General features: G+C 38.8%; 1 protein-coding gene across 2 annotated transcripts in view; it reads right to left on the bottom strand.

Annotated features, from left to right (window-relative positions):
* cdkal1 (CDK5 regulatory subunit associated protein 1-like 1) overlaps positions 1–27,667 on the bottom strand; it is a 223,034-nt gene that overhangs the window by 29,584 nt on the left and 165,783 nt on the right. Inside the window, exon 12 of one of the 2 annotated variants that reach the window (XM_069143201.1) lies at positions 23,878–23,940. The exons of the other annotated variant lie outside the window; for it this stretch is intronic. Within the exon in view, the coding sequence (XP_068999302.1) occupies positions 23,878–23,940 (63 nt within the window). The remainder of the gene's footprint in view (positions 1–23,877; positions 23,941–27,667) is intronic. 2 annotated transcript variants of the gene reach the window in all.

Genomic DNA, 27,667 nt, shown 5'->3' with positions numbered 1-27,667 from the left:
GGTCCGAAGTTGAGCCTGTAAGCTGTACATATGTTCTACAAAATACAGTGAATAGTTTTCTAAACAGGTCTGCATTTGTTTGCTGCTGTATTTTCACCTCCCACAGTATTCTTCTACACTGAACAAGAAACACAACAAGTTCAAGTCATGTCAAACAATGTCAAGGAAGCCACGGCAGTTATTGTACAGCACATAGTAGGTTTGGGGTACAATCATGATGTACTTTAGAGAGTTGAAATGCACTGTGCTGCAGTGTTTGCTCTTAGATACACGACTCTGTGTCAGCGTGCATTTGTGTGTGTGTGTGTGTGTGTGTGTGTGTGTGTGTGTGTGTGTGTGTGTGTGTGTGCATGTTTCAGTATGCTTGTGTCCTCCTCATCTGTCCCAATGATGGTGCGTTCTGAAGTAGTGCAATGATGGACTGTCAAGTACTCTGCTGGTTTTTTTTTCTCTCTACAACTCACTCAGTTAACCAAGGACAAGAAAACAACAGATCAACAGAGGACATACAGAGAAAAGAAAAGAAAGAGGCAAGGTTTTACTTGCTTTATGCTTTTCATTTCTTCTTACAGACTTGTTGTGTCCTCCCCCCCCCCTCCCCGTACGTGTCCTTTATTAGACAGTAACGGTTGAGTGATGGGGGGAGTCTTTAGGAAGGCATCTGCCTATCTAGAAGAGGAGGTAATGGTGAATTGCTTTCAGTGCATCTGAAAATGCACTTTAAATGTGTTCCAAAGTATCTTAAGCTCTGAATGATTTTTGATTTAGATTTTGTTTGAATTTGAATGTAAAATGTCACTAAAACATTTTGTTTTGACCGGTGAACATTGGTACAACACTATTATCTAATGAGAGCAATTTCTGCTTAGATCAAAAAGGGCAGGTTAAGCCTTAATTGTTGTGCTAGAAAAAAATATTAGTACAAATAAAAGAGGCAAATAAACAACAATAGTAGAAATTCAGAATAGCCTCTAACGCACATGGCTTCTGGGCCAGCTATAATGGCTGAAAAGAGGACAGCGAGAGCAAATGTAGACAAGAGAATGCAAACAACAGTGGCGAGGACAGAAAATAGTTCCCTATAGAATGCCTTGTGGCTTAAAAACACACTCGTTCCTCAACTCACCCTGTGTTGCCTTTCGATGCTGCCAGCCACGATGCAACATGAAAAACTATTCTAATCTGTAAAGAAATAACCATTAACCCCTGATTAGTTACAAGCCATTTATTAACTTGCATGTTGTATTAAACTTGCCTTAACAACGAACCTAAAAACACGGTATTTTCTTCCACTGCAGATGTACTACAAAGCAAGTGTTTCATGTACTTTATATTGCTAAAGTGAACACAAATAAAACCTTGCTTTTGTTGGTCAATCAAAGGTTTAGAAGCATACAGGTGGTCACAGAATAAACCATTTCTTGTCAAGGTTATGAGCCGTGAGCAACGTAAATGTTAAAAGGAGATCGAGTGTCATCTTATACCATATTAATACAAAATGTCACTAATGCATGCATGTGAGTGATATAGACAGTGAGTGGACGGATGAACGTAGTTTGCCTGTTTATTGGCCACAGGGTCAGAAAGAATTGACAAACCGGCACAGATGTGTTTGCGCTTGTGAGATGCTGTATGGACAATGTGTGACTAATGCATGATATGAAGGCTGAGGTATGAATCTATTTTCGTGCCAGAGAGATGAAAAATGTGACGGGTTGGTGGGAAAACACAGTAAGCAGGCATTAAGCTATATGTACAGGAAATGAGTGGATTGGAATCTTGAAATGGTGGCAATAGTATTCCCATCAAATCATATAAACCTATTTCCGTGATTACATAATTCACTGAAGTATACAACTGTTTTTAGGTTGACAGGAAATGCATGTATTATGGCCATTTGGTGGCCACAGGCTCAATGAGAGCCGACACGAACCCACAATGATGCGTACGTGCTTACTGGTCAATGCATGGCCAATGTTCAGACTATAGCATAACATGCAGGCTTTCAAATTAATGTATAGACATCTCAAAGAGACAAAGAATGGGTCTGGACAGTTGGAGAGAATAAACTAATAGCTTGTGTCTTCTACTGTACTAATCCACATAGAAAGAACGACAGTGAGAGACTTTAAGGATCAGAAACAACTGACATGCACACACAGAGCTGCTTGGCAGATTCTAATTTAATTAAGTTCAGTTTCAAAATGCTTAAACTAGACACGTGATTTTTTTAAATGGCTTTTTCTTTTATACCATCGAGCAGATGGCCTTACTGTTTCATTTATATTTAGCTCCCATAGATTGAAGTGTAGGATTGTTTTACTTTCATTATATCTGTATGGATATAATAGGTTCAAAACCAAACAGTGTGTTCTCCCAATTAAGGGAAAAATATTAGTACAAATGTCAGGAAGTATTACTTGTGATCTCTTTTACTCTGATTAAATATCTGGCAAAATTCTATATATTTGGAAAACATGATGTCACTGCCTTTCTCCAGTTCGTCTCCATCAATGATTTTAGCAATACAGGAACACCAGCTTTTTTTTTTTTAGGGCCAATGAACCAGCAGAAAGAAATCAAAGGCATTATCTCATTGAGTCGGTTTGTCAGTCTTTTTTCACATCAAAGAAAATAATTATCTGCTTAATTAATCGATTAACTATTTTGTTTATCCAAAGATTTTTTTTTTTTTTTTTTTCCAAAATCACATTTCTCAAATGTGTTGTTTTGCCAGACCAACAGTCCAAACTGAAAGAAAATCAGTTCACTCATGTGTGACAAAGAAAAGCTTAAAATCTTCATGATAGGGAATAAACCAGTAAATGATTGTTGATTTAAAGATCTGATTATCAAAATAGTTGCCAATTAATTTTCTGTCAATGGACAGTCAAATCAATCAGTTAATCAGCTAATCATAAAAATAATCTAAACAGCTAAGTCAAAATCCTCATCAGTGAAAGTCAGATGGGCTTCAGCAAGATGAGACTTGAATAAGAAAATGTCTCACAAAGGGCCCAATATTAGCACTTCAATGGTGTTGATTGATTTATGGCAGTGGGGGGTCAGGTTGAACTGACTCCGAGAGCACACACACACACACACACACACACACACACACGCACACACACACACATACACATACATACACACTGAGACGTAATGAGCATTAATCAAAGGGAGCAAGTAGTAATCAGACGGAGCTTTAAGAGGCTAGTCTGCTCGCACACAGCTGTGCCATTCAGACTAACAGTCTTCAGAAGCAGACAAGACAGACAAAAAGACCAATCCCTCAGCATTCACCCGAGACCAGTAAAATAACCATGTAGGTAACACCCAGGATATACTCATAAGTGCACTCTTGTTTATTGTTCCTATTAAACCACTTCAAACGAGCCTGCTAAGCATGTTGCAATGTGTCTGTTTGAGATTACCGCCAAAGTGTTTTTGTGAGCTCAGTTTTTAATGGCATCTGAGATGTGTGAACTAACTGCAGTGTAAAACAGGTAAAATGACGAGTATGTTTTGATACTACATAAAACATAAAACAAATCTACATCCTACAGTTTTTATGAACATAATGTGAAGACAGCAGTCAGAAAATAAATCTGAATTTCCAGGCACATGATGCTGTCACACATGTAAGTGCAAGTGGCGTGTGTCCACGCAGGGGGACTATTGGCAAGCTAAACCAGCTCTGATTGTGGGCTAAAGGCATCTTATTGCCTTTAAAGTAATTTGAATATACGTTATATCAGGCTGCGTCTTCATTTTTACACAACTATGAATGTGCCTCTGCATGCATTCATAAATGTGTTCCCTTTGAACTTTACGTGCATCACTTGTGCCTATGAATTTGCCTTTCAGAATGTGTGCATGTGCCTTTTTGAGCGCCTCATTTTGCAAACAGTGAGCCCAAATTTGCTGTCAAACCAAACAGTGACACAGCGACCAATATGTCAGGGTAAACGTGTTGTTCTAAATCAGCTGTTTAAATACAGCGAGTGAGCTGTTCAACTGGCAGGTGAAGAGGGACTCTGCTTCATTGTGTGCGCGTGTGTGTGTGTGTGTGTGTGTGTGTGTGTGTGTGTGTGTGAACGCATATGCAAATGTAGTTGTGTGCAATATAGTAAAAAAAAGTGATTACTTGAGTGTGAGTCTTTTGTTACTGTGTGTTTGTGTTCCAGCAGATGCCAGGCTCTCGGGTGGCATATGGCTGAGTGGCAGGGCTATCAAATGACCAGCGTTGTGTGTTTGTGCGTGCACGTCTGTGTGTGTGACGAGACACACGGCTGGGGATCGAGCAGGATTTGAATGTTCATTCAAAATTAGACCATCTGTAGTCACCACCTCTAACAAACACAAATACACACAATCACACACAAGCACCTGCACGTTTGGCAGTGGGCTCTGCTAATTTGTACACAGAGCCAATGCATGAAGTTACTGTACTCATTAATGCAAACCTATCCTCACTAATAAAGCTGTCGATGTTTGAGCAAGTGAAACTACACAAACGTTTGCATGTAACATTTTTTTCCACACTTCTCTAAAAACAAACAAAAAAATGTGCACATACTTACACAAAGTCTTGTCTTTTCATGTGCCAACAGCTGATTGCTACTGCAAGAATGGAAGCTATTTACTCCTCCTTCAATAAGCAAAGTTGTTGGTGCTAAGGTATATTGAACAAACAGTGTAAAGTAAGGATGAAGGTAGGGGGTCCTTTCATCACTTTGTACAACAGACAAACTTCATCCAAGTGGCAATAATTCCTCCGCTTGTCTGAGCTCACCCATTAACTGTTAAGATGTTTCCTGGCATAATAGGAACAGTTGGCATCTGAAAAGGATTTCCTTTAAAGTCAAAGCTACCATATATAATGCCTAGAGTTGACGGTAACAACAAGAGACTGAGTAGAGGCCATAGTTCAATATGATGACAAAATACTGACTTCTAAGAACTGGGTCAAGAGGCAGAGACACACCAGGATATGAAACATTCCTGAAGGGCAATGTATAATAAATAGCTCAAAAATGTACACAAACACCTGTGTGCATGTGCCACTTTGGTGCCTTTAAAACAATACCATACCTTTAATGCCTTCAGAGGCTGTTGTGACCTCGTTTGTCTGAACAAAACCTTTTTCGCCTTTACTCCCACGTGTTAATGAGCCCTGGAGAAAACACATCAACTGGCATACTGGCCTGTGTTACCACATTTGATACATAAACAAGCCTATGCATCCAATAAAATGTTATGGCAGTTTTGCCAACTCCATATACTACCCTGCTAATGGCCACATACTGTCACGCTCTAATGTCAACAGGAATTTGCCCATAAGCAGGTCAAACCAAGTGAAGAAGGCTCTACATTACATTAGATGAATAAACTAGCCTGTGTCCTCCATAAATCCTCCGCACACTTCTCAATTCAATCCATACTTGCCAGCAAAGGTTATTCGCTTATATATGGTACATTAGATACATAAACAACCTGTGTCCTCAAAAAAGGCCTGAGGCTTTCCATGCATCACTCTACATAGTGATATTTGCTCATAGAATAAGATATCATATCACAGTTTCCAAGCCAGCAGGTGCAGTCATTGGATGACTTTTGACTTTTTGTAGGGCCTGAATACATAAAATATGAAAAAAGTGAAAACACGCAATAAACTATATGCTGTTTAAGGGCCTAAAGCAAAGTAGCATGATGCCTATCAGGTACAGTTTTGCTGTAGGGTTAAAAAATAGGCAGATGCTGAACATATAGTAAAATTATGAACTACTTGCAAACATTAAACATTTCCCCAGACAAGTTAACAAACTGTTAGCAGTTAATGCAAACAACAAACACTGAACTGAAAGTTTCTATGAACCAGGCGTTAGAGAAAATAACAAATTAGAGCAATTTACATGTAAGCCACACAAATGCATGGCCAGATAGATATAACTATACATAGCACATATATTACATTTGATGTTGCACAGCGTATTGTAAACTAAAGTGCAACAGTATACAACAGCCCACAAGTTTGCCAGAAGTTTATTGAAATTTCAGCAACAATGCAGGAACTGGCGATTTTAGGATTTTAATTGTATATCATACATTTAAGAATTGAGCCAAACATCCTCAATTAAAGCATTAAGCACTGGTTGTCAATACAATCCCAGCAAACTAAGGTTATTCATCTTTTACATGCGCTGCAGTGGAGACACAAACTGGGGTCAATAAAAGCCCCAAAGCACAGTTAACACCTCCACAAATAGCAAAGTTCATTTACATTATCTATCAAATAATAAAAGCCAAACACAACTGACAATTTAGCCCACAGTAAAATGTCACCTGTGTCCTCAATACTTTACCTGGATTCTCATACAGCTAATGCCACGTGTGTAAAAGGTTACACTTATCAGAGGAGTTATCCTATAGTCTATACTGCTGTTGCCGATGGGGATTGAAATACACCGGTTGTGTCTTAGCTCAGCTTTAGCTTTAGGACTTGTTGTCACTACATGTGTTGTCCCGGTGAAAAATACTCTCCCAACAATGTAATTACAACATTGCCTCGCAGTGACTTGTGCACACACCGCCTCAGAGTACAGCAGTCAGAAGGCAATAAATGCTCACACACATGCACATGGAAAGACATGCCTTCTGCCACAGCCATATCAGAGACACACACACACACGCGCGCACACACACACACACACACACACACACACACACACACACACACACACACACACACACACACACACACACACACACACACAAATCTTAAACATAGAGGGTTTGAAAAGACCCAGATTCAAAGTCACCCTACATCTGCAGATATAAACACACAAAGAGCTGTAGGGACACTTTGACTTAATTTGTCTATGCTGCAGTTCCTGGAAAGGACTGCGCTCAAGGCAGCGCATCACTTCTGCATGAGTGGAGATGACTGGAACGGGTCTGCCTCTCTCTTAATTTCAGTCTCATCCCACTTTTGTTTTCATCTAAGTCCTGCATCCACCATGAACTGTATCCTCTCTTTATCATTTTCCCTTTAATTTTACATTTTTCTTCTTTCTGTCTCCCTTGACAAATGACTCATTAAACAGAGAATCGGGAGGACACGTATCTTTAGCTATGCAGGTACGGTATGTGTAAATACAACCAAATTACATAAGGGAATTGAGACCGTGTACCATGGGAATCACCTGCATATAAATACAGTCATCTTCGAGCTACAAAACACAGAGGTTGGTTCAAGATGATGTCACTGGAGCAAGACAGGGAACCACCATTGGCTCGTGGGATTGAGAAAACCTGCTAGAGAAAGACAATCTGATCTGCTATGAAGTCACGTACTGTCGTATACTATGTCTGCATGTGTGTTTAAAAAAAATGCTGTGTTTTTGCATCTTCTGAAATGAAAGACTTAATCTGACTCCGTATTTTTTCTGTTTCTGTTTTTCAATTGTTTTGTATGTAATAAAAGACATTGTTCAAAGGAGGGCAGAGTCATTTTTGGCATCTTCTTTTACTCTTCTTTGTAAAAATACGCCACACAATGCAATGTATCCGCTGGTTTAAGGGAGGCATTTGTGAACTTTTCATCTAAATTGATAAGCAAAGTCTAGTTTTATACCAGGTTATTCCATTTCTAATACTTTAATATTCCAATGAGATAAATCTGAAATATTTTTGATATAATGCCAATACTGTGTTTGCAAAAAAAGATACATATTAAGTTTGATCTGCATTACAAAGTTGATCACACTGTTGCTAAATTGCATGCAGTGGCTGCACTGTTCAAAAGCAGAAAGAAAAAAAAACTGAAACAAACAAAGAAGCAAAACTTTTTAACTGCAGTGCGTCTGCTGTACTATTTCCCTTCTTTGTTTACTCAAATTGCGCAAAATTAAACATCCCGCTTTAATTCCACCAGCAAAGCCCAGTGAATTTACCTGCTGTGCTTGAATACATTATTGAAACATAACATTCAAGCCATCGCTTGAAAAGACTTCAAATACGAGAGCAGGTCTAATAAAGGAAACACATGCACAGACATAAAGTACACGCAGGTGGCCATTAAGCATTTGATCTTCCCTGCTTTCTTTCAACAGAAGCGTCATGTCATCAAGTTGGCTGACAAGCCCTCAGGGTACGGCTCTTTCCTTTCAAAGACGGACTTATTTTAACAATGTGACAGAAACTCGTGTGACTCAGTCTCTGAGATGGATGGTAGGGAGACCAAAAGAAGAGAAAAGAGACACTGAGAAAAACTAAAGTCCAAGTCATTTTAAAATGGGTGCATGGGTCTGCTATGTTTCTGATAGCTGATCTATGTAAATTATGTAAATATATGTAAATGACTATGCTAATTTGGTAAAGTGAGAGAGAAAAAGCAAAGCCCTGGTCTAAATGAGCAGAAAAGTCATCCAATTACAGAATGTATTTGGGTTTAAAAAAAAAACAAAAAAAATGTTACATTGAAATACATTCATTTGATCAATTCAGGGTTTTTTTTGATAGCGAGAATCATGGAATTTCAGTGGTAATGGTACCGACTGCCAAGTGTCGCGACATCCCTTGATTACAGTATTCATGTGATTCACTTTGACTGATCTCCCCAACAACCTGTGTTTACAAGAGTTGTTCCATAATTAATACCCACAAGAAGGAGTGGCAACCTACAAGCAATATCTTATTATTACCAAATGATGAGTTTGTTGATATAGTTCAAGAATCCACCACCACGGGAAGAAGGAATCAGACCTGGATACACACCACAGTTGTTTAGTTCAGTGAAATGACTTTCAGATAATTGCCTTACTCTTATTCTAATAGTACTATTACTGCCTGAGATTAAGTGGGTGTGACAAAGACACTGGCAAATGAAGCCAACGTTTGAGCCTCACCTGCTCCCATTCACCTTCGTATTTAACTGTATGTACTGTTGTAGTAAAAAGAAAGGGGAAACCCCTGGTGCTTTTTTTTTGCTGTTTAATGGACTTAGAAGTCCACTTCCTCACTGGCAGCACTTCAAACAACTATACCTCGCTTCGACAAGTCCAGGCTCTCATATATCAACACACACAGAGATGAGCCACTTTCAAGGGGAGAAACAATAGGCAGAATGAGGAAAAGATAAGATAGCACAAACTGGTAAATTAGTACAGATCACAGACAGGAGTAGAAAGTGCAATTCAGGGGTTTCAATCATTTGATACAGCAGACCGTGTCTTTATATCCATACACCAAAAATGTAAAGACTTCTGAAGGTGAGAGGAACACAGCATACAGTATTTCTATTGTCTCTTTTCACTACAGATGTGTCAAAGCAACACACTGTGTCCACATCTTTAACACATGCCGTATTAAATGTTGCTTTTTACCTCAGCACAGTGATGCACTATAACTGTAGCTAACGGAAAGGAAATAAACAAGCCATCAACCATCAGTTTAAGAATCGATAGTTTTACCTGAAAGCAATGGATGGGTTTATATATTTGCATACAACTCTCTGTTTGACAAAGTATTTTAAGATGTATAGTCTGAATATGAAATTTGTATAAGAGTCAAAAGTGGGCAGGTCATTTTTAGGTGGATTTCCATGAGAATTTTTGGAAAAACATACACGATACATCTGGCTTTACCTACACACCTAAAGATTTAAGGCCTTTCCTTAGTACTATTATGAGGAGTGTCTTAAGTGAGCAGGAAGCCGATTCAGTTTCAAAAGAATACCTTGCAGTCCTTAACCTAAATGTCCCAGTGGACAAAAGTTCCAGGTGAGCGTTGCCTTGTTGTACCTCACTGTTTTCCTGTAGCTGGTTTCCCACCGATTTTACATCCCTACCTCAGCCATGCCTGTTAATTACAGCTATTTATTAACCCCAAACACCCAATTAACAGGCCTTCAGCACTACAAGCCAACACACTAATCTATACACAACACATTGAGGGACGACTCCACCAAATATTGTGAAGAAAAATTCATATGTGGACTACAAATAGAATAGGTGTCAAAGCTGTTGAAAATGCTCTTTGTTTTATTTTCTTCTGTTCAATCCCATACATATTCAATTCATTCTGGGTTTTTTTTATTATTATTTTTTGTCCTGAGGTGTTTGTTTTGGCTCTTTTGTCTCACTTTCTCCTCTTCAACATGTGAAAGCTCCAGCTGTTTTTTAGCCTTTATCTTTAAGAGATTCTCTTCTTCATTGTTCAAAGCTGTCCAGGGTGTTTTGAGAGAGCAGTGAGTAATGATGTTGGGCTGACCATATCAGACTAAGACTACAACAGTAATAAAACAAAACCCCAGACATTGTTATGAAGAAAGCAAGCTGTTGCTATCAAAACACTGCAGCTAAATGGAGAGAGAGAGAAAAAAACACTGAAACTATTAAATAATATGGGTCTGGAAACCATCAACCCACCACTGTTTCAAGCTTTAGTAGTGCAACATGTCTTATGTATGAAAATAAAATGAAAAATCACACAAATAATAAAAGTCATTGATCAAATTTATAAATTGCGATAATGACTCCCTTAAACTGGCTTTCTCTGTTACTAAACAATAAATATCCGATTGATTTTCGACCAACATCCCATTTGGTTAATTAAACCTCCAGTGCAGTTCACTGCAGTTTAATGTTTACACCTAAATGCTGCAGTATGCACAGAAAGCTCGATTATTGATTAAATGCCTGCAACAGATTTATAGTTCTGCAGAGGGATTAATGGTGGTGTATAAAGACCACTGACTTTTTCTGGCACCGATGCATTTTGGTTTTCAGTTTTTTTTACGTTGTGACAGGGAGAAAAGCGGCTTTCACTCTCTGTTTCAAAATGATTACATCATTATGGGAAATGCTTTAAAAGTTGAAGTTGATCAGAAAACAAACCTGTGAGTAATTACTGAAGGACAAAACAATTAAGAAGATAGCTAATCTATGATCTATGAGACCACTGAAGAATTTGAGGGAGAATAGATCGCTGCTGTTTTTTTTTCCTTCTGAAAGCAGGTACGGCAGCAGACTCTGCCCTACATACACCTGCAGTACAACGACGCTGTGGGGAACCACAAATTAGCTTTAAATGATTGATGCCATCACTACGCAGAGAAGATTTGAAAAACCCCAATACAAATTGCTCGGAATCAAGAAAAAGAAATTCATCTAATTATCTATGGATAAAAATAAACACTTGAAATAAGTGCTCAAATATGTCAGGTGACAACTCGGGAATAATCCCTGTCACAAGAAAAGAACACACCGTAAAACAGAACAATAAACACACTTCGCTGTCACTATTTCCAACTGCAACTCTCAAATCTTTGTTGCTAACTAACACGCGCGCACACACACACACACACACACACACACACACACACACACACACACACACACGCACACACACACACACACACGCACGCGCGCACACACGCATGCACACACACGCCTGCAGTCAGTTAATGTATCACTTATCCCCCCTGCTGTGCCCCAGTTTTTGTAACTCAGTTATTAGAATAAGACCTTTACAGTAGCAATTTACGTTTGGCACTATACACTACACACAGCTCATTTGCAGGGCCATGTGAGCAGTGTGTCTGCATCCTGAGTAGAAAGTCACTGTTTACAACACTCAAAATACAGAAGGCTGGTCTGGGTTAAAAAAGTCAGATTTATGCTATTAGCCTCTGGTGGTTTCCCACACTGGTGAAGTTATAGATCGGTCACCCAAACCTGTTCATCACAGGAAAAACAACAGTGCGCTGTTTAACAATTCACACAAATGTCAGTGGTATTTGTTTATAAATGACACTCTGTATAGCCCAACAAACACACAGTGTTTCAGGAATCGAATGCAGGATCAGGGATGAATGACTCTTACTTATGAATGACTCTTACTTACTATTGTACTATGGAACACGACACTTTTAAAGATTTCTGAGGTCCTGAGCTGAGATACCCTGATGAACAAAATAATGGAAGATCCATATTAAGTTTGGATGCACAAGTGACCCGAGAACAAACATCGCACAAGATAAAAGCACTTCAACTACCAGTAAAATCAATAAGTACATTTGAAACCCTAATCACATGATTTACAACGGAAGATAAGCTCTTCACAGTCTGTGAAATGAGAAGATAAAGTGGGTATTATAGGAACTTGTGCAGTTTGTATTTACTGTATAAAGGCACAGTGAATTAATCATACAGAGATTGTTAGTTAGTCCTCTGCCTTGATGAGGTGCGTGCAACTTTGAACGTGTAGTACTGTTATAAACTGGGATTTAAGTGGAATGAGTGAATTAAATAAAAATAAAAAAATAAAATGGAAAAACACATAACACTCGCACTAAAAAGGATCCGCATACTCATTTCTGTACCCGTTTGTCTTCCTTTTTCCTTGTTGTGTCTGTCTCTGTGCTAACAAGTAGACATATCTCCTTTAGTGAGCAGGAGTAGTTAATAGCTTGGATTAAACCCAAAGATGAAGCTGCGATTCCAAAACAATAAGGGAGTAAAAAAAAGGAAGGCAGAAGGAAAGAAGGGGAAAAAAAACAAAGTTCCAACACCGGCTTTAGCCCATAGCCTGAAACCATGCATCTGAATTTCCATATAAATTGTAGTTGGTTTCTTTGAATCAGGCTTCACATATTTCTAATTAAAGGCTATGCTAAGCAATCAGGTACAGACAATACAATTACTCTGACTAATAAACCGGCGTAGATAACACATTCCAACATCTGTTGGGTCACATATAAAGTCGAATTAGTCAAAACGTGGTCAAAACATTGCAAACATTCACACAGTCGTGGCAAACATGTAATACCTGCATGGACAAACACACACCAACAGTAGAGAAATAAACGTATCGAGAGACAGACACACATAGGGCCTGATTTACTAAGATGTCAAATAAAGTGTGTTAAATTGCGTGTTTTTTCCAAAAGCAAATATTTTTTAGCACCCGTTTTGCAGATGACTTACTAAGAGTATTTGCGTCACTCATACATATCAGGTGCAAATCGCTGTATTTAAATGAGGAGTTTGTGCGTGTTAAAGTGATTCCAGCAGCGGAAAACAGAGCGACCACAAAAGGGAAAGGAAATCTGATCCCATTGAAATTAAGAAATATCAAAATAACAAGAACAAAATGCTTTATAGGAGATTATCAGCAAGGAAGTCAATACTGTGGGAAAAACAAAAAGGCGAAAAAAAAGGCTTAATAACAAAACGTCGGCAGATAAAACAGGAGGGACGGTGGATGAGATCCTCTGACAAACACCGATCAGCAGGTCCAGATCTTTCTGTGATGAGCAGGTGACTTTTCATTCAGTGTCTCGCGAATGCTCTTGAACCTTATGAACCTGTGAAAGCTGAAGGACACAATCAGGACCTGTGACGGCACACCTGAATAACAGGACTGGTGGGACGTCCAAGCAGCGATACGCTGGAATGACCCAGAGGCAGGAAAATGCTGAGTCGTGACAAGTTTTTTTTAATTGCTGGTATTTTGTGGCTCCTCCTTGTTGTTGGCTGCCAAACCTCATTCAGTTCATTCAATAACTCAGAAATGTCATCGCTGGACAAACAATATGTCAAAATACTTTTTTTCCTGACATATCAGGAATGTTTCCAAGGGTGTAAAACCATGTTCTCTACATATTCTTTGCTTTCCTGCGTCTCCTTCTCACCACAATAAGAGCAGTCGTCTCTCCAGATTTGCGTAACTGATTAATACGTTCCCTTCAGTCGTACTGAAACACACAACAATCACTTCTCCTGTTTCTACTTTCAGGTTTAGTAAGTATCGTTGCGGGTGCTAAACGTATGTATTTGCATGTTCCCTCCCAGTATTTTGTACCTTCAGGCAGAAACGCAAACACGCAAAATGGACAACGTGTGTTAAATTGCACATTTGAAAGATGCAACCCTCACTGCACGTCGTTGGTACATCTGCCTGGACATTTGTTTGCGGGTGGTGAGGAGATTGCACGTGATTTTACACAAGGAAACCTTTCGTACTGTACGATCAGCTGTGATGAGGCCGAGTTGTAAACGAGACTCCGTCCACAACAGAAAGGTCCTCGTTAAAGATGAACCCTTGTTAATGAACTCGCCAACAAAAGAAGGAATTGTACTTCAAAGCAAAGATCGCTGCTAATCAAGTTGGACAAGTAGGTGTCAAAGGATGAGGTGTTCAAAAATGAAAACAGCCTCTTCTTCATCAGTTCAAGTTACTATAATAAAATACCAATTACCAGTCCCTCCAGAGTTTTTTGGTGATTGTTGCAATCAAAAATGCTTGATTTTGCGGGGTATTTTTTTTTTTAAATTCGATTTTTGTAAGCTCTACCTGATAAAAGAATAAATATGTAATCGCTTCCTGTGATAATAATCATGCCACACATCAGAAATATTTCAGTTCTAATCATTTTGTTAATTTATTTATTGAACTTAGAGAACCATAGGGCTAAAAGTTAGAAAATAAAATCATAAAAGTGAGGCAGCTTTACAGAACAGACAGTCTGTGACTAATATAGAAACAACGACTACATCACTTGTCAAAATAAGAGCTTTAGATGCTGTTTAATTAACTTAAATTCAACACAGGCCTACTGTATTAAAAAAAAAAAAAAAAAAAAAAACTTGACGTGTGTATACATTTCCTGTAACATACAGTATTATGTAATCACTTCCATTGATAATAAGCATTTCATTAGAAAATGTTACTGTGAAGGCCACATTTTCCGCAAAACCCGCCACTTATGTCTTTCCGAGATTGTTTAGGAGACGAGAGGAGGCGAGCCGTACTGACTGTAAATGAGGAGTTATTTGTGTTAATAAAGTGAGTTTTGTCTGAAAAGACTTACTTTATGCCCCAATACTTCCAGCACAGTTTCTGCTGACAAAATGTTTTGCAGTATTGACTACTTATTTCGCCAATCAAATGTCTTTAAGCATATAAAAAAACTCCACTTGGAGATCTTAACAATGTTTAAAATGTGATATTTACTGGATGGGGACTTTAGGTCTTGTCATTACTTATCAATGTTACTGATAAATGTCAGCTCGACTTAAACAAGCGTGAAAAGTTCCTAAAGAATTGTGCGTGCTAAAATGCCACAACAACAACAAAAAAAAAGACTTAATACTGTAATGTGCTCTAATGTTGGACAGAGCCTTTTGGTCCCTAAAATACAAGTTGAAAGAAGAAAAGAAAAGCAGCATGTACTTGCATACCTCAGGTGTGAGGAAAATTATATGCTTTATCATATATGGTTAATTTATATATATATAAAACACAATCCACTTTTTTGAGCCAAGGAGCTGCAGAAAGGAACACACACACACACACACACACACACACACACACACACACTGAAACACACATACCTTTTCAAATGAGAATGGGAGGCCTATTGACTGAATCAGAGAGTATTCACACTCCTGTCGGGGAAACCATTTAGCAATACAAGGCCCAACACCCGTCCTTCATTCGTCTGCCCACCCTTCACACACACACACACACACACACACACACACACACACACACACACACACACACACACACACACACACACACACACACACCATTCAGATGTCACTCATATTGCACACCGACAGAGCTGCAAACCCTTGGTTTCCTCTGCCCAATGCTGCAAGTGTATGTGTATATACCAGTGTATGAGTGTATGTGTGTTACTGTGTTGATGTGTGTGAATAACACGGGAGTGATGCTTTTCGCCAAATAAATGGAAGCAATCAGCAAGCCATTGCAAGACACACTGTGTCAATATGAGGGGAGGCTTGGGGTGTTAAGGTGGGCAGGAAGGAAGGTGGTGTGAAGGATCAGGTATTTTTCTGGAATATTGTATTAAAAGGAGAAAAACATGGCCAAATGAGCCATTCGGATTTCTTAAAAAAATTATCTTTTTTGGTCAATTCAATTTGGTCAGTTTACCAAGTGAACTCTTAATCTGGACAAGTAACTGCGCAGCCACACATTTCTTATTCTTTTTTTTAGTTTTGGCTACATAACCTTGGGAGTATGAAAAGCATATATATTCTGTTGATTTGCTTCCTAATTTTTGAAGTAGAAACGTTCATTACCATGATTAGAATAAAGCGGATTTCATGTAAGTGTAAAATAACGCTTTAGTTTCCAGTTTCTAAAACCAAAACACACATTTTAAATAAAAGAATGAAACACCACATCACCTAAAATACACTGAAATTAGAAGTTGTTTGGAGAGGAGTGTTTGACAAAAATAGACACTCTGCTCAAGTGATTTTTTTTTTTTTTTTTAATTTTTTTTTTTAAGGTTCAGCATTTGTTGTGCCATAACTGCATGACAAATAGTAGCTCATTCATTTAGAAAACTTGGCAACTCCTCAGTAACTGTTTCCTCCACACTCCCTCCTCTTCTGATCTAAACTATGTTTCATCATAGTCCACACTTCAGTTCCTCTCACAATTAAAACCTTTTATGTCTAAAAATGTATTTTGTTCAAATTGTGTGCAGGACAAGACATACCAAATAGTCTCAGTAGTAGTAGTAGAAGTAGTGAGACAGTAGTGTTGGTACTACAGCTTTCATTCAATTTGATTTATTTATGTAGTACATAATGTAACCATTATCATCTTTCATTAAATTGAATTGGAGTGATGCTCTCAGTCTGAGAAAGACTGCTGTTAGAAGGTGAAGTCTCCTATCAAGTACTTGGTTTCATAGCATTTAAGAACAAACCCATTGGCAACTAGCATTGCAAGTATTGTATGAAACATAAAAATGGCTGCTGCCACTTTTACATTAATCTTCCTGTTGCTATTGTGAAATCAAAAGACACATTGCCACTGCCTAACTGAAGCATGTGAGAGAAGACCTTAACTTCAGCTTGTGTGGTGCAGGCATGCGTCCAGCTGAGTACAAAAAAAAGGGGGTGCCGTGCTTGGCAAGAGTTGTACAGCGTTTGTGTGTGTGTCTCTCGGACAAATACAATGCAGCTATAATGTGGTGCTGCATGAATTGGAAAAATGCAAAATGTGGGGATATTTGAAAGGCAAATGCTTGTTTGGCACCAAAATGGACTGTGTAATTATGGAAGTTCACAGGAGCGTTTGTACTTTTGTGGGACTATTCATGAGTACGTGTTCCGTAGGCCTGTGTTGTGTAACTCTGACAGATTGAGAGCATGTATACATGGCTATGGTGCTGTACTGTACAGTAGCAGAAGAAAATCATATCTTTGGCAAGCAGCATTGCAATGTGGGTGGAATATCAGCGTACATGCATACATGAAGACACACTCGCGCGCACACACAGTTTCGCTATATTTGTTTCATTTCTGTTGCTTTTGATCAACCAGGAGGTGTAATATTATCATGTAGAGTAAAATATTGTACATATCTTAGCCTACTTAAAGCCCACAAAGAACCTGTTAGCTGTAAAGTTAGTTGTCTTGTGTCTATCAACTTGTCTATCATAGGAAGGTCTTCTCAATATTTGTTGGATAATCGTCAGGCTGCAGACCTGCTGTTTGTTAAAATATTGGAGAAAATACCTAGAGATGTCAGAAAAGTTAACGGTTAGTCTAGTTCACTGACAAAAAGAAGAAACGTTTATAATCAGTAATTACACATACTGTACAATATTATATAACAGCTCATATTGAGGGCAAAATAAATGGCTGCCCTTATATTCCAGCAAAAAAGGTAGCGCCAGAATTTAAACAATTCCATTCCATTCTGCATTTACTTTGAATTGGCCTATTTGCAGCCCTGGCAGTATTAAAAAAACAACAACAACATGCCATACGTCTGCAGCAGGTATGTGTTGGCTTTACAATCTACCTGTATGTGCAGCACCCAGCGGATATCTGTAGAGTCCTCAATTATCAGGGGCACACATACACTACAGCATGGGCAGTAAGTGTGTCAAGTGTACAAGTTATGGGGAATCATTGGCAAACTATCTATCTAGAATTGATGGAGAGACACAGGGAAAGGGGAGATTCTCTCAGTATGGTATTTTCTAAGTAGGTGAATCAACCAGATTACATACTCTGCAACCACTTGAACAGCTACTGAAAAAACATTGTATATGACAACAGCATGTGTGGTTAGATTGTCTTTCAGGGAATGTGTGACCAAAGCACAAATATATCTTTGCTGCTTAAATCTTTGCAGAGATTAGTTTAACTTAATATTATTCAATTTTATTGTATATATTGTGCATTTTCATATTCAATATTTTTTACTCTGTTATTTTGTATTTCTTTACCTGTGACTATAATGCTGCTGTAGCGAAAAAAAATTCCCCTTGTGGGATTAATAAAGTAAGTAAATATCTATCTATCTATCTATCTATCTATCTATCTATCTATCTATCTATCTATCTATCTATCTATCTATCTATCTATCTATCTATCTATCTATCTGTCTATCTATCTGTCTGTCTGTCTGTCTGTCTGTCTATCTATCTATCTATCTATCTATCTATCTATCTCACCATGTATCGCATATACACGAGCGCACAAAAAAATATGAAAACAGTGACAGAGAGACAGATTAGTTTTGATAGCATCTCATATAGCAGCTTTCTTTTAGAATGACTCTGACATGAAACATTTAAACAACAACAATTATAACATTTTCAGTTTTAGTGGAATGACTTAATCATCACAACTAAATCAGAGGTGGGAAATACGTTGCAGTTATGGGTCTTTGTATGGTAGCAACAAGAGACCAACTAACAGTACTACAAATTTGAGAAATCATCAAACACAATTAAAGAGATTTCTAGACTTTCCAAAGACCCACACAAAACCTGACGACAGACAGAAAAAAAAAAAAAAAAAAAAAAAATTTCACTGACAGATTGGAGAGGCAAGTTAAGAAAACGTGGCAAGAAAATAAATCACAATAACCAATATTTCTGTCTCGTTTCCCCCCCCCCCACCCCCCTTCCCCTCCTTCCTTCTCTTGCCCTGAATAGTCTGTTAATTAACAGGAAAGGAGGGGAAAAAAGTATGGCAAGCAAATGTCAAGTTCGACAAAGATGGAGGTTAGCTTTTCACAACAATACAAAACAACAGCAGCTTAAAAACTCATTCTACAAAATAAAAGTAATTAAAAATGGCAAAAGGGAAAAAAAAAAAGAAGAATGCTAATTGTTCAGTTTAGCAACATGCATAAAATATGAAGAAAAGAGAGATCTGTTGGGTATAGAGAGAGGATTGTTAGACTAATTACCATTTTTGTCTTTTGCTTCAAATGATAGATAATTATGTCAACTTCTATGAGGCAAACTGGGAGTTCAGAATAACTGGAGGGGGGAAGTTTACTGAGTGTAATTAAGTGTTTTACTTTCTACAAATGCCTTCTTTCCCTTGTTAGTCTTTCATTACCAGCCTTTCATTTAGACACCTCTCTTTCCCTTTCTGTTCCCATCGTCCCTTTTTCTGTCTTGCTCACTCTGAGTGTGTCTAGTGTGTCTGGGCAGGTGCAACGGGCCATGTTGACAGCTTGTCCCTCCTCTCTTGCCGCGGGGAAAACTGTCACCCCTGTCATTCAGGCCTATGAACACAGCATGGAGAATGTATGTATGTGTCTGTGCTGGTGCTCCCGGGAGACTGTGACAGTGTGTGGCGAGAGGGGAGAGGTGCTCTGTTAACTCTGCCAGAAACAGTTGAATGCGTGGACACTCACACACATTGCTGACAATGACTTCAGCATGATGGGAGCTTCACAACCTCAACCTGGAAAGGCAAAGCCTTCAGGGAGCAAAACTTTGCACCCGGTGACACAGTGATGCAGCAAAGGGAGAGAAGTTGGTATGTGAGGAGTGTGTTTGTGTGCCATTTCAAACTACATAAAAGCACACATTTGCCCAGGGGAATACAATGTGGTCATTCCTGGCAAACAATGGCAAGGCAAGCACTGTTTACCACCAAGAATACAATTTATCCTTAATTCCTTAATTCAAACAGAAATAATAAAAGGGAGCAGGTAAGAGGCTGTGAATTAGCTGACATTAAATCTCACAATTAAACAAGGAACAGGTCTCCAGTGACAATTTAAAAGCTTGTGACCAAGTGTTGAAAAATATTGGCTGCACTGGGGGAGTCCATTTATAAATGTGTCTGAGTACAAGTGAGGAAAGCTGGAATTGGAAAACTGCAAATAGCTGCCTTCTCTGATTGGGTTTCGAATTTCCATCACTGTACATGGTGCTTACTGGTTAACAGGGCAGTTTATGTTAACATTTTCTTGCTTGGAAATGCATATCGGAACAAATTGTGCACTCAAATTGGAAGAATGCAACTATCTGACCCTTAAACTCAGTGTTGGTACTGTAATAGGTTGAAGAACTGAACATGTCAACACCATACCAGACTTGTTTTCAAGGGTGAGGCACCATCACTCATGTAGAACCAAGGCAGAAACAAAACAAGCAAGAATGTATTCCAAAACAAAGCACAAGGATCCAACATGGCTCAGTGGGTTACACAGCAAAATCCTCAGAGAGTCTATGTGTGTGTAGTGTATCTCTCTCTCTGTGTGTGTGTGTGTGTGTGTGTGTGTGTGTGTGTGTGTGTGTGTGTGTGTGTGTGTGTGTGTGTGTGTGTGTGTGTGTGTGTGTCCAGTGGGGGCATTGGCCCCAGACAGAGTGCTCTGCCAGCTTTCTGCCCACTGGTCTTTTCATTGCTGATGGATGGGCCTTGTTCAGCACCATCTGGCTAAAGGATACCTCGCATTAATCATCACACACACACCCATATATACACACTTCTGTCTCTTAAACATACAGACACCAAATGAGTGCAATTGTCTACATGTAAGAAAACATCTAACACACATTAAAACCCTGTTTAATATGTAGAGGCAAGGAGAATGGAAGGAATACCAAGCGAGAAAAAAACAAGACAATTAAAAAGAAAATAAAGAAAGAAAATAAGTATTTTCTTTAAGAGCCCATTTTTGAATGTGTTTTAGCAAGCCATTTTTTTCCCATTTATAATTCAGAGTTAGTCATGGGAGATTAAGAAACGAGCTTGGTACAAAAACAACAATTAGTTCATTTAAAAACATTGTTTCATTTGGTTGGTAGCCTGGAGTTACAATAAAGCCTCACATACCCACCACCCTCTTCCCAACTCAATCTTTATTAATGACCTTTTCATACCTATATGAGGTTACACATTAACAATAATGGCTGCAAAAACACAAATTTCTCCCTTCCCTCTAAATCTGTCTACCCACTCGCTCTTTATCTCTCCCTCACACACACACACACACACACACACACACACACACACACACACACACACACACACACACACACACACACGGATATGTATTGGTACATACATAATATCCTTACATAAACCGTAAGCTGAAAGGCCACACACCCTAGGGAATTTAATGTAAAATGAGGGACATTATCAGACTTCATTTATTTCTATCTAATGACTTTATGGGCTTAAAGCTGATTTGCTTCAACATCTCTACGGTGTATGGACATGGGCTACGACATGCAAAACCGTCGTTGATCATGGAGGAAGCATGCTTGACATTAGATTTGTTATCATTAAACCATATCTCACGGCTATCTGGGTTTGTGATGTAAGGGAATTTATTTGCACATTTATACAATCTATGGAAATAAGGCCTCCTGTAACATGGTTGTAAATTGAGCCGATGAGAAGATCTACAAGAATCTTGACATGTTAAAAAAAATTGTATGAGGGATGTAAAATACCACGTAATAGGACTGGATTACTTTTGACACAATTTATTCACCAAATTTATCAGTCACTAAAGTGACAGCTAATCCCACTAGGGATTAGAAATATATGATGTTATACAGCAATGTCAAATGTGACCCCATTGTTTTATCAGTTTTAAAATCCTCCTTATTTGAAATTCATATTTCATAGGAGTTGTCAACAACAACGTGCAGGGCGTAATGTGCCATATACAGATGACAAATGTCACTACAACTATTTAGGCTTTACCAGCTTGTCTTCTGGCAGAGGGCTTTCCAAAGGTCTGGGGCTCTGAATGCAGCCATGTTTCATCTTTAGCCTTAACTTTGGAACAGACATGCTGGGCTTCCTTTCTGAGGATCTTCAGCTGCGATCAAACTCAGAATCAATTAAGCGGTCGAAGAACAGTGCCTTTAAAGTGGTACTTCACCACACAAAATCTATCTTTTGGGAATGAATCCCACTGTATGTTTTGTATTTTCAGAAAAAAATCTTCATTATGTCGCTGATACAGAAAATGATAATATAACTATTTAATAAGTGGAGTTATACAGCAGGACTAATTCAATAAATTAATACTCTTTGAATACTGTGACAACTTGTGCTCTACAAGTGTCCTTCAATAATTACTGGGAGACATACTTCTGTGGACCTGGACTTGGTCTTCATGGGACATTTAATTGCTAATTAAAACCTTCAGGAATCAGTATGTTCACAAACAGCAGACTAGTAAACAAAAAAATAAAGGGTGTAAAAGAACAACGAGTTCTGTGATAATTGTGTGATGGCGCAGTGCAGCAGGCTCAGTTTGGCATACTGTCACAGTTGGTTTCTCAGTTCCTCAGAATCGTACTTAAGGAGAGAGCATGTTCACAAATACAAAATATCTAATTTACAAACATGTTAATATACTGCAAATATATCCCCTTCATTCAATTCACATTGCCAGTTTGTGTTAGCCATGTTCATTTGTACTGATTCACGTGTAAACTATCATTAGTGTGCCTTAAGGTGTGTGTGTGTGTGTGTGTGTGTGTGTGTGTGTGTGTGTGTGTGTGTGTGTGTGTGTGTGTGTGTGTGTGTGTGTGTGTGTGTGTGTGTTTCTGCATGTGTTTCTGTGTGTGGGAGGCCTGTCTACCTAAGTGAAAACGTGATCTCTCTCATATCCTTTTAATTTACTGTGTAACATAGGACAAATGCACGACAGGCTCTTGGTATCTAGTCTCAAAAACAATTAACTTGGCTAAACTAAAGTGTTGTAAATTAACACAGTGTTGCACCGGCAAGTAAGTTTCAATCGCCAACTCTCTGCTGTTGCAGTTCATAATAAGCAGTGTTTCCACCATGACTCAGACATTGAGCAAAAACGTCTAAATGATGATAACTATTAACATTATAACTGCAAGCAAACTAAGTGACAAATATATTTGTCTAAGTGTAGCATACACAAGAACTCACGATATTCTTATGTCAAAATGTAATTTATCTTTTTCCTAATGGGAGAACAATGTGGTGACAGCTGTTGTCATTGGGTTGTCACTTTCAGAAGGACATCTTTATATAAGACCGCTGTACACAAATGGTCGCTTACACGCAAACTGCTGTCACAAGGGTCTCATCATCATAAGCATCCCTGAAGAGAGGCAGGTTCAGCCTGCTGTCAGATGTTAACCTGATAATGTGTGAACTCGTACACAGACCAGTGCAGAAGTACACATACACACACTCACGCAAAGCTGATTAGATTTATGTCGGACTTCAGAATTCTATTTCTCACACACACTCACTCTCTCAATGTAATCAGGAGGAAACACTTGAGCTGTCCTCATCCACTAGATTGCCGACAAGAGCTGTCCATCTTAAGAGGACAACAAACTCATCACAGCCATAAGTACAACGTAGTGATGGTGACCGACAACTACTCTTGATGTCAAGTGAAGGCTTGTGGTCGAGATGTTAATGCTGCTGAATACTCAAAGCTCTATTTCTTAAGAAACCGACAGGGAATGAGTAGATAAACAATTTTCCTGCGTTGCAAAGGAGAAGAAAAAAAGAGCAGCACTTTTAAGGTCAAAACTGAAATAGATGTAAGCCAAGATCTTACCTTGTGGTCATAAGGGTTGTAAGAGTGGAAGAGTTGTGAGAGCTCTTTAGTCCTTTGCTTTTTCTGTAGACAGTTAAAAAAAAAAAAAAAAAAAAGACATAAAAGAAACGCAGTTAAAAAAAAAACATGCATAAAGAACATTCAGCTACAAATAATACAGTTACAATGTTTGATTGTGAATTTAGATTATTGTGAACAGACTATCTAGTTACAATTATGTAATAGACAGGTGAAAACCAATTAATGAAGATGCAGGACATATCTAACATTGGCTTTGTATGGACTTGATAAAAGAGCGTTGTAAGAAATGTCTGCTGTGTTCCCACTAATCAGAATTGATCCTTTCTGAAGCTTATTTTTTTTACTGCCACTACTGACTCTGTTTGCTTTTGATTACCAGGTACTTTTCTAGATTTCATGTTTCATTGCTGATACAACCGTCTCAATGTGGCATCATTATATAGCAACGGCATGTGAAACTACTGTGATGTCATCTTCAGCGCGATACAAACATTAATGTTTTTTTCATCTGTTTTTTTTGTTTTGTGGATATTAAGTATCAGTAAAATACCTAATATTTCCCAGGTGTTATAGTTGTAGCGTTTTGCACTTCTGTATGAAGCCTTGTAACCATAACTTCCCTTTTTTTTCTTATTTTTTTGTACGGACTGGCTGCTGTCCCGAATTGATACAATTAAACTGAAAGAAAAGGGATGCGTGTGACTAGTTCATTCCTTGTGGTAAAATATCCGTTAACATTATTAGAGTAGGAGTTATTTGTAGCCATTAATTGACAAAAATATTCTATGCCGCCCCCGAGCCTCCGGTGATTTTCATATTTGGCCATCTTGATAATGAAGTTGAATAGCCCTGGCATATGGAATAAATATAGAAATACAGTACAGCTTCAGTCACATTAACTTCTTGAGTGACTTTAAGAGAAGCAAAACAATTGAAATGGCTCACAACTATGCCTACAGTGATTCATGAGGTCTTGGGATGAACAAAGGGAATACATTTATTTGTTCACCAGCTGTGGCAGAAAATATTCCTCATTTTATTCCCAGTCAAAGTCTGGCCTTAACCTTGCATGTCCTTAGCGTGTAATGAGATGCACAAGCGTGAGACATGACTGTTTGATGTGTGGCAGTTGTTAATGCAATCAGTTACATGAGGCTGATGCAGTTACAGAAAGAGCTAATTAGCTCGCTGATTAGGCCATGCCTGGCTAAAAGGGGAAGGATATATGTATAGGCTACGGGTTGCTGAAGGGGGTGTGCGTTCATTCCTCCGCCTCCTCCTCCTCCCCTCTGTCTTTTTCATTGTTAGTATGTACAGGGCTGCATTCATTGTCCTTAGGCCAGGTCTGAACATAACTAGCAGACAACCTAAGCTGTTATCACACACACACAAAAAAAAGTGCCAAGAGGAAAAGAGACGATGAAGCAATCGGGTAGCACTGTTTAAAGGTGGAGATTGTCCTCTTGCTGATTTGACTTATTCAGTTTTTGTCTGTCTTTATTGAGGACCATCCTACTCAATCTGTGTATGTCTTCCCTTCTTTTGCTTCTCGGAGATACATTTCTACCCGTCTCTTACTCATTCTCTGTTCACTCAAGGCTCTTCTGATCCATACAATCCTGTAATCATTGGCACTGTCCCTCCACCATCCGCTCATTCTTGTTTTCACCTGAATCCCTCTCTATTTGTCTGCCAAAGGGCTCTCTGGAATCTCAAAATCCTCTTTCCTCTCATTTTCTTTGCCTTTCCACGTATCCCCTCAGTGCTTCCCCTCTCTCCCTGTGTTTTCTCCAGTAGGAGAAAACTCATACTAATCATTCAGTCTCCACTCTCTCCCCCTTATAAATTTGTCCCTCCACAATTTCTCTCGCTCTCTCCCTCTTTGCCTGGAGCATCTTGGGTAATCGCAATGCTCTCATCATTGCTGCTCAAGACCATTCTCTCTCTTCCAGCCAGCCCTTCATCACTTTCACCACCACTCTGTATTCAGTAATGCTCAACTCTGTCTGTCTGTCTGTGTGTGTGTGTGTGTGTGTGTGTGTGTGTGTGTGTGTGTGTGTGTGTGTGTGTGTGTGTGTGTGTGTGTGTGTGTGTGTGTGTGTGTGTGTGTGTGTGCTTGCGCGCGCACAACTTAAAGACAGGTGTAACTGCAGGTAAGGCTTTCTCAACCACCAATGAATACCCAGCAGAATGTATTCAGTTCACTTGCAAGTGCACACACTGACTCACAGACAACACAAGCTGTACACTCAAAATGGACAAAAGTGTGAAAACAAGCCAAAAACGAGGTGATTCAAAGGACAACAACAGACAAAGAAAGAGACAAGTGAAAAAGGAAAAAAAAAAGAGACAGATAGAACTAAAATTATTTTAAAAAGACACAAAATGTTGAGAGAAAGACCGATCCATTCCCAGTTTCATACCATAACAGGGATGGATGTGAAGGAAACCTCAGTTTATTACTTGTAATCCTATCGTCCTGCAGTTTTCTCATGTCATGTTCCTAACTTTAGTTCAGGAGGTGCGCATCCCTTGTTTAAATCCCCAGACTAGAGTGGCCAAGCTGGCCAAATGAAAGTGAATAAGAAATGCTCTCATTATCCCACAACAGCTGCTGTCGGGGGGGCCCTTGAGCAAGAACGACCCTTTTACTTGTGAAATTGATCTGGAACTACTGGCAGAAAGCTGCACTGGGGAGGTGGAGATCTGCAAACTAGCAAATTAGAAGCAAGATGATGGTGAAAGAGGCCATGAATGATCTGTAAGGGTGCACTGCCTTCTATAATTGGAGACAGACAGACTCTGCATTGTGTTAGCTTTCAGTTTGTAAACTAGAAATTGGCAATCTGGATTACAGGAGGTCACGTGATTAATAAATATACTTATACTCTTCCAAAACTTAGCTAAACAAAGAATTTGTCATCAAACCCTTTTTTTTTTTTGTGAACAGTTTCTATAAAAATGTACTAAAACACAAAAACTGCACCTGGTTGTGAAAATACAACTAGAACATTCACACATTAAATCAACATTTACCTGCCACTGGTCCAGGTAGACATGCTATCCCCTCAGCCAATCAGTGTTATCTTTTCTATTTCATATCTTTCATTCTAAGAGATTAACTAAAGAGTGTGCAAAAGCTGATATATATAAATATATATATTTCTATGTGAAGTCCGAACACCAGAAACCCACTCGCTGTTGTGCGTTTGTATGTGTGCGTGATCCATCAGCTAGAGAAGTTAATCTTGCATGCTGTCGAGGTTGTGTTAGTGACAACCCAGCAATGCAAAACCCACTGTGTGTACGTGTCTGTGGACCTGTCACCGCAGTGATGATGAACAATGGTTGTTATCATGACGTCCATCTGTTGTTGTCACCAGAGATGGATGCTGCATCTAACGGGACGTGACATTACATGGACGCAGACACTTGTACTCAAACACAAATTCCGAAGAGCTTTATAGACAGAAGCAAACACTATGAAAAGTGCTTAAACAACCTACAAAAAGCATATTGTGTATTATAGGAATACCCGCACAATGCAGAGAAGCAAATACCCTGACTAAGATATGATTTAGTGATGATTAATGACACAACCTGAAAAGATTCAATATTTAGACCAGGAAGTAATGGTTTCAGATACTCGATACTCGCTTCCGCAGCTAAAAACCAAAAACTATATCCAAAATTGTGCACGTACTGATAAAGAGACTGAATTTATAGTTACAACTGTCATAATTTTGTATGAGGTCAAGGTTTGTTATAA

The sequence above is a fragment of the Embiotoca jacksoni genome, unplaced genomic scaffold, assembly GCF_022577435.1.
Source record: "Embiotoca jacksoni isolate LCO1_2020_lvr unplaced genomic scaffold, fEmbJac1.0.p SCAF_11, whole genome shotgun sequence".
Taxonomy (NCBI): Eukaryota; Metazoa; Chordata; class Actinopteri; family Embiotocidae; genus Embiotoca; species Embiotoca jacksoni.
This window is presented reverse-complemented; position numbering and strand designations above follow the sequence as displayed.